Below are 8484 nucleotides of genomic sequence, written 5' to 3' on the forward strand. Positions count from 1 at the left end.
TCAGGTGAGAATTGGATGTATTTACCCATTATAACCCTACTGTTGGGTCTAGGGCCCTTACATAGGGTTTTGTATCTATTCTGGTTACCATTTTTTTTTTAAAAAAATAGACACCTTTGCCCGGCCCTCGTCACTCAGTGGTTGAGCATCCACCTATGAGCCAGGAGGTCACGGTTAGATTCCCGGTCAGGGCACAGGCCCGGGTTGTGGGTTCCATCCCCAGTGTGAGGTGTGCAGGAGGCAGCCGGTCCATGATGCTCTCTCATCATTGATGTTTCTATCTATTTCTCTCCCTCTCTGAAATCAATAAAAATATATTTCTTTAAAAATAGGCACCTTTACTTACTAATAGCACATTCCTCTTCTTGGCTTTTTGTTGCACAAAAGAGAGAGAGTTAGAGAAAGAAAGGTGAGAAGAAAGGAAAGGAGAAAAAAGAACAAAGGAGAGGGAGGAAGGCAGGGAGGGGACAAGGTGACCCACCGGCCTGCAGCGCTCTCGTCCATGTGCCTCTCGGACCCATGACCGCTGCCGGCGCGGGCCGCCGCTCTGCGAGACCCAGCAGCACGAAACAACTCAAAGACAGACGCAGTGTTTTAATCGTTCACCTTATAAAAGAGAGAAATGCTTGCATACATAAGGCACTAAGACAGGAACTCCTTCTCCAGCTGGTAGCCGGCCGGCCGGCCGTTCCCGCTCTTCGCCCGGCACAGGGGCGGCGTGCAGTCCTGGCTCTGGCCCTGCACGTCGGCGTCCAGCAGGGAGGGCCCGAGCGACCTAGTTCTGTCCCGGGCTCCGAGGGGACAGCCAGGGGTCAGTGCCCCGCCGCCCAGGCCAGGGTCCGTCTGCGCGGGCAGAGGCTCTGTCCTCCCCGGGAAGGCCTGGGGGGCATCCGTGGGGGCTGGGAGGGCGGAGGGGGGAGGCACAGGGGTGAAGGCTCTGTGTTTTCCCCGTGGGGCCTCCAGTGGCAGGGCCTGGAGGGGCAGGTTCCTGTGAGGCCAGGAGGGGTGGGGGGGTCCCCACACCCGCTCGGGGGGCAGTCCTGGAGCTCCCGTGGCAGCAGCTGCTGAGAAAGCAAAGACAGTGCCATCAGAGACCGGGACGTCCGACACAATGCATATCCGACAACTAACCAGCCGGGCCCGTGTGGCTCAGTGGTTGAGCGTTGGTCGACCCAGGAACCAGGAGGTCATGGTTCGATGCCCGGTCAGGGCACAGGCCCAGTTGTGGGCTCGATCCCCAATAGGGGGCGTGCGGGAGGCAGCCGATCCATGATTCTCTCTCCTCATTGATGTTTCTCTTTCTCTCTCCCTCTCCCTTACTCTCTGAAATCCATAAAAATATATTTTTAAAAAACGGAAACCTGACCACCAGCCGGGCTCGCCTGGGCTTTCTGATTTAAGGTGCTATTAATTATTACATATTTAAGTGACTGATGCTTAATTATCCTTTTCCCAGAATCCAGATGATGTGAAAGGAAGGCGTAGGGTAGAATTCGAAGGCCTGTGTGCCTGGTGGAAACACAGCTGTAAATGGAGACACTGGGAAATGCCATCACGTGTCAGGCGCCCAGATGCGGGGTGACACTCTGCCGCCTACAGTGCTGTCCGTACCTGCCCTCCGAGCGCCTACCTGGGGCCAGAGAGGCGTTGCCATCGGACACGGTCCGCCTGTGACTCGCTGCCCTTTTCTTCGAGGAAGCACAGGGAGGCGCGTTCCCACGGGGCAGCTCCGAGGAGGGGGGACCCAGGTGCCTCCACACCCCGCTCTCGGCCTCGCGTCTGGGTGGGGAGGCGGGCTGGCACCCTCCTGCGGCAGGACAGACACCCGGAGTGAGCACGTCGGGGGCGCGCATGCTGTGGGCGCCGCCCTCGAGGGAATCCCCGCCCTCCGCCTGCAGCAGGCACTTGGTGGAGAGGGAGGGCCTGGAGAGAAGACCCAGGGCGCCGGGCGGGGGCAGCGTGGCCGATGCCCGGGGGCGATCGGCGGCCCCCCGGGGCCAGGGTGCCCGCTGCAGGATGCCCTCGCGTTTCTTCCTTTCTTCCCTGGGCCCCGGCTCCTCCGAGGCCGGCACCCGGGGCAGCTCTCGGATGTCCAGGCCCAGGGCCACGGCCGCCAACAGCGCGGTGCAGCTGTACAGGGCGCCCTCCGTCCTTCTCCTGGGGGGCGGCCTGCTCAGAGTGTGGGTCGGGGTCCCCTGAGGGGTGCCGGCGGCTGAGGCAGCATCCTCCCAGTTCTCAGTCTCCGGCGGGCTCTCTCGCTGCCCATCTTTCCCCAGAGGCGGGTCCGCCGGGGCTGGCGCTGAGGGTTTGATCTGCTGTGGTTTTCTGGGCTCTGATCCGTCCGCAGAGGGTTTGGGTTCTTCGCAAGCACCTGAGAAAGGCAGAGATGCACAAAGGAGGAGCGTCTTCCAGGTAAAGTCCTTTAAACTACACGCACAATAGCTCTAGCCCGTTTGGCTCAGTGGACAGAGCATCAGCCTGTGGACCAAAAGGTCTGGGTTCCATTCTGATCGAGGGCACGTACCTCGGTTGCAGGACCCTGGTCAGGGCACGTGCAGGAGGCAACCAATCGATGTGTTTCTCTCACATCAATGTTTCTCTGTTTTTTCCCCCTCCCTCCCACTCTCTCTCTAAAAGATCAATGGAGCTGTAACCGGTTTGGCTCAGTGGATAGAGCGTCGGCCTGTGGACTGAAAGGTCCCAGGTACGATTCCGGTCAAGGGCATGTACCTTGGTTGTGGGCACATCCTCGGTAGGGGGTGTGCAGGAGGCAGCTGATCGATATTTCTCTCTCATTGATGTTTCTAACTCTCTATCCCTCTCCTTTCCTCTCTGTAAAAAATCAATAAAATATATTTTTAAAAAATCAATGGAAAAATATATGCCCTCGGGTGCACTGAGCACCTAGTATAGGTAACCAAACCCCAAAGTATCTACACGAAAGAGGGGAGATGCTGTTGTCAAAGGAAATCCATAGCTTAACGGTGCCCGGACGGAGTGAGCCCAATATGTCCTGGTATTCCTCTAGGACAGCGGTTCTCAACCTGTGGGTCGAGACCCCTTTGGGGGTCGAACGACCCTTTCACAGGGGTCGCCTAAGACCATCGGAAAACACATCTATAATTACATATTGTTTTTGTGATCCATCACTATGCTTTAATGATGTTCAATTTGTAACAATGAAATTGGGGGTCACCACCACATGAGGAACTGTATTAAAGGGTCGCGGCATGAGGAAGGTTGAGAACCACTGGTCTAGGAGGAGGAGTGATGGGGATCAAAAGATTCTAAGAAAGAAGTAGGATGGCTTCTCGGAGGACTCCCTCTGTCTGGACAGGCACAGACAACCCCACGTAATAAAAGCCTAATATGCTAAGTGTCCGGTCGACCGGTCTGCTGTCCAACCAATCAAAGCGTAATATGCTAATGATATGCTAAGGCTGCTCAACTGCTTCTACAACACCCAGAATCGGGGTGTGAAGCAAATTCTGTTTCTGAGGCACGTACCTGGTTGGTCCACAAACAACGAATCCAACGGCATGGTTTTGTGATGTTTTATGAAGAGAGTTGACCAAGGACTGTTGCCATCCGAGAGAGGTCTTATTCTACGAGAGAAAGACACTTATTTTATTTCCTTCCTTCCTTCCTTCCTTTTTAATCCCTCACCCGAAGATATTTTTTCCATTGATTTTTAGAGGGAGTGGAAGGAAGAGGGAGAGACAGAGAGAAACACCGATGTGAGAGAGAGACACATCGATCGGTTGCCTCCTGCATGCTACCGACCAGGGCTGGGCCAGGAGCCTGCAACCGAGGTACGTGCCCTTGACCAGGAATCGAACCCGGGACCTTTCAGTCCACAGGCCGATGCTCGACCACTGAGCCAAACCAGCTAGGGCAAGATGTTTATTTTAATGTAATAGAAACACATAGCCAATTAGCTGTTGAGGAGCTAACGAAGCACAAATAAAACCTTAAAAATCAGACAGATAATATGTCAGAGATTTAACTTTAAATAATAATGAATGCGTATGATAAACTCATTTTAGAAATGGAAACCATATCCAGATATCTCTACAGTATCCTAATTTTTAAATGTTTTATCTTATTATTTATTCATTTACTTAAAAAAATCTTTATTGATTTTTTTACAGAGAGGAAGGGAGAGGGATAGAGAGTTAGAAACATCGATGAGAGAGAAACATCGATCAGCTGCCTCCTGCACACCCCCTACTGGGGATGTGCCCGCAACCAAGGTACATGCCCTTGGCCGGAATCGAACCTGGGACCCTTCAGTCCGCAGGCCGGCGCTCTATCCACTGAGCCAAACCGGTTAGGGCATTATTATTTACTTTTAAAATTTATCTTTATTGTTGAAAGTATTACACAGGTTCCCCTTTCCCCCGCCACCCCATTAACTCCCCCCTCCTGCTCCCACCTCCTCCCCAGCCTTCACCACACTGTGGTCTGTGTCCATGGGTTAGAGGTTATGCATCTATACATGTAAGCTCTCTGGTTAATCTCTTCCCGTCCCCCTGGCCCCCTTCCCTCTGAGATTCGTCAGTCTGTTCTATGCTTCCATGTTTCTGGATCTATTTTGTTCATCAGTTTATTTTGTTCATTCGATTCCACATAGAAGTCTAATTTTTTTTTTTTTTAAGTTAAGTCTGGCCAATGCCGTACTTGAGAGGGTGCTGCCATTTGTCGCAGTACCCACTGGAGCCACCAGGGGGCGCACACGTACCTTTCTTTGCAATCAGTTCTTTCTTTCATTTGGATAGAACTGGGTCCCCAGGTACAGCCTCTCCTCTTGAAATTCCTTCTTACATCCTCAAACTCTTCCTGTCGGCAGACCGTGCTCCTTCCCCACGTTCTGTTGCTTTCATCTGAAGTCACTAAACAGGGAGCATCACTCATTCATCAAGTAAGAAACTTTAAAGTCAGAAGAATCAAATCATTTGTAAAAAAAAAAACAAAACACGCACACAAAAAAACTACCTTGCTCAAAACACATAAACAATGAAGAAGCATAAAAATAACAAATGATTTCTTTCACTGGTGAGCTTTCTCTAATGAGAAAATTCGCACAAAAACTGAAATAAATTAGAAGAAAAGGTACAAAATCTAGGCAAAGTAGTAGCAAAGATTGGATTATTTATTTATCTATTTAACATTCTGTGACAGTTAGAATTTCACTGTATTTGGGGGGGGAAAATAAGAGCCAAGCCCGGCCGGCGTGGCTCAATGGTCGAGCATCGACCTACGAACCAGGAGGTCACGGTTCAATTCCTGGTCAGGGCCCATGCCAGGGTTGCGGGCTCAATCCCCAGTAGGGGGTGTGCAGGAGGCAGCTGATCAATGATTCTCTCTCATCATCAATGTTTCTCTCTCTCTCTCTGTCCCTCTCTGAAATCAATAAAAGTATACTTTAAAAAATGTTATCAATGGAAGAAAACTAGATTTAGGAATGTAAGTCTAAATTTTGTTTTCCCAATAGTTGTGACATCGATTCCATGTCAAATGCTCAGTTACAACCAGTTGAACCAATGACAGAAACAGACACGGGGCCCGGGGGCGGGGAGGCGCTCACGCTGTATGGCCCGGAGCCGCGGGATCACGGTGGGGCTGCTGGGCGGGCTGGACCCGCTGCTGTTCAGACTCCTCCGTTTGTCCAGGTTGGGAGAGGCCTGCACGGTGATTTTGTGCTGGAAATCTGTCAGACGGGAGAGAAAGAACTGAGATTTCCTGGTTTGAAGTTATTTTCACAGCCGCGTCTTCGGCACATAGCAATCAGAGCAAAAACTGCCAGAGAGCCCGGCCGGCGGGCTCAGGGGTTGAGCGTCCACCTAGGAACCAGGAGGTCACGGTTCGATTCCCGGTTGGGGCACATGCCCGGGTTTCGGGCTCGATCCCCAGTGTGGGGCGTGCAGGAGGCAGCCGATCCATGGTTCTCTCTCATCATGGATGGTTCTCTCTCTCCCTCCCCCTTCCTCTCTAAAATCAATAAAAGTATATTTTTTTAAAAAAAGAATCATTAACAAAAAAGAAAATAAAAGTACTTTGTGGTCACAGCACTTTACAAATGGCAGGTACCATTACCTACCTGTAAGGGAGGGTAGGAGTCCAGACAGAGCTGTGCAAAGAACTATGGGAATATATGAAAGAAAGAATAGTAGCAGATGGAAGGGGAGACTGTCTTAGTAAAATGTAAAAAAACATATATATATATATATATATATATATATATATATATATATATATATATTTAAAACTCAGACACAAGTAAGGGACATCCTGGGTGTTCTGCCTTCGTCTTTGATTGATTTTCGAGTGACTGGGGTATTTTTACAGCTCAGGAGGGGCAGAGGTTAACGTGTAGAGTTCGTCTGGGGATGATGCAAATAGTTTCTGTCTGGCCAGAAAGACAATCCCAAAGGTTACGGTTTATTGCCTTTCCGGGCATTAACCAGGTTGGTATTTAACCAGCAATCGAACCCTCACATTCCTTTACTAATGGCCCATAGAGAAGACCTGGTCCCGTTAACACTATCGAACCAATTGGAACGGGTTCCCTCATTCACCAGTGAGTTGAGAAAAATCTCTGACACATGTCCATTTCATATTTGCAGAACCCATAGTTTACTTTATTACCTTAAAGAATCACCTAGTATTTGTGGTTTTTTTAAAAATATATTTTGATTTCAGAGAAGAAGGGAGAGGGAGAGAGAGAAACATCCATGATGAGAGAATCATGGATCAGCTGCCTCCTGCACGCCTCACACTGAGGATCGAGACCACAACCCGGGCATGTGCCCTGACCGGGAATCGAACCGTGACCTCCTGGTTCGTAGATCAGAGCTCAACCCCTGAGCCACGCTGGTCGGGCTGTGTGCTATTTTCTCTTCTGCTTGGCATCTCCTGACACATGTAATCCCTTCATGCTCCCATCACAATGATTTAAGAACATTTTTAAAAGCTTCCCTAGATTTCCTGGTTCTTTTTTGTACCTAACGCACTTTAAACCCTCAGACGGAAGTAATTAAACTATTTGATATATCTTGTCGAAGGTGCTGGCAGCATCTTCCCTGTCCCAAATGACCATGTGACACTAAAGATCCCCAGGAGGCAATAACCCTAACGATGAAATAGCGACAGCTGTCCCGGACTTTCTCCACGCACTCGGAGTCGTGCGATCAGCTGCACGGGAATTCTGCTTTGGTTTCACAAGGAGAAAATCCACTAATCCCTACAAGCAAAATTACCGAAGAGTTAAATACTCGCATGCCGCCCTAGCCGGTGTGGCCCAGTGGATAGAGCGTCGGCCTGCAGACTGAAGGGTCCCAGGTTCGATTCCTGGTCAGGGCACATGCCTGGATTGCAGGCTCAATCCCCAGTGTGGGTGCGTGCAGGAGGCAGCCGATCCCATGATTCTCTCTCATCATTGATGTTTCTATCTCTCTCTCTCCCTTCCTCTCTGAAATCAATACAAACATATTTAAAAAATAATAAAATACAGCCCTGGCCGGTTTGGCTCAGTGGATGGAGCGTCCGCCTGCGGACTGAAGGGTCCCAGGTTCGATTCCGTTCAAGGGCAGGTACCTTGCTTGCGGGCACATCCCCAGTGGGAGGTGTGCAGGAGGCAGCTGGTCGATGTTTCTAACTCTCTCTCCCTCTCCCTTCCTCTCTGTAAAAAAATCAATAAAATATATTTTAAAAAATATAATAAAACACATACTCGTGTGCCATGCTCTGGTTCACGTGGCAGCTCGTGGCTGACGGCACGAGGACCACGCACTGCGGGAAGCAACCGAAGATGCTCCATGTTTGGGGGCCTCCTTCCCTCCCCATGGCTTCCCGGGGCCCAGGCCACACCGCCGAGCGAGCGGCTGGCCCCGGGGTGGCCTGCGGACGGGCCCACCTGAGGGCAGGCTGATGCGGTGCCCGTCCTTGAGCTTCAGGCGGCTCCTCATGAACTTGCCCTTCCTCCGCTTGACCTTAGGCTTCTCCTGGTTGAGCTGGTAGATGAGGATGTTGAGCTCGCGCTCCAGCACGTCGATCTCGCGCTCCGCCAGCTGCTGCTCCCGCCGCTTCAGCAGCTCCTCCTGCGACTTCTGCTGCAGGGCCGCCCGGTTCAGCTCCTCCTCGCGGGACCGCAGCTCCTGGGACAGGGCGACACCCCGACACCACGTCACGTCACGGCCCGGCAGAGGCCGCCCCTGCAGCCCAGACACCCGGTCACCGCGGGCTCAGGGGAAGGCGCCATCGGCAGCCGGCAGCCTGTACGGCCCATCACCAACTTAGAGAAGCATCACAGATATTTTAAAAAATATATATATTTTATTGATTTTTTACAGAGAGGAAGGGAGAGGGATAGAGAGTTAGAAACATCCATGAGAGAGAAACACCGATCAGCTGCCTCCTGCACACCCCCCACTGGGGATGTAGCGGCGCAACCAAGGTACATGCCCTTGACCGGAATCGAACCTG

The 8484-nt window shown here is 51.4% G+C and overlaps 1 protein-coding gene across 3 annotated transcripts in view; it reads right to left on the minus strand.

Annotated features, from left to right (window-relative positions):
- Positions 1-574: 574 nt before the first annotated feature.
- Positions 575-8484, minus strand: part of LOC102421767 (mitogen-activated protein kinase kinase kinase 21-like) — a 13393-nt gene continuing 5483 nt past the window's right edge. Inside the window, exons 3-8 of one of the 3 annotated variants that reach the window (XM_014450781.2) lie at positions 7916-8156; positions 5588-5710; positions 4742-4892; positions 3508-3605; positions 1631-2371; positions 575-1061 (exon numbers count right to left, since the gene is read on the minus strand). In XM_014450781.2, the coding sequence (XP_014306267.1) occupies positions 643-1061; positions 1631-2371; positions 3508-3605; positions 4742-4892; positions 5588-5710; positions 7916-8156 (1773 nt within the window). In that variant the 3' untranslated portion in view covers positions 575-642. Of the gene's footprint in view, positions 1065-1384; positions 1510-1630; positions 2372-3507; positions 3606-4741; positions 4893-5587; positions 5711-7915; positions 8157-8484 lie in introns of those variants that run through there. The other 2 variants (XM_014450780.2, XM_014450782.2) reach the window with 2 other exon arrangements.

This window comes from Myotis lucifugus, unplaced genomic scaffold (genome assembly GCF_000147115.1).
Source record: "Myotis lucifugus unplaced genomic scaffold, Myoluc2.0 scaffold_3694, whole genome shotgun sequence".
Taxonomy (NCBI): Eukaryota; Metazoa; Chordata; class Mammalia; order Chiroptera; family Vespertilionidae; genus Myotis; species Myotis lucifugus.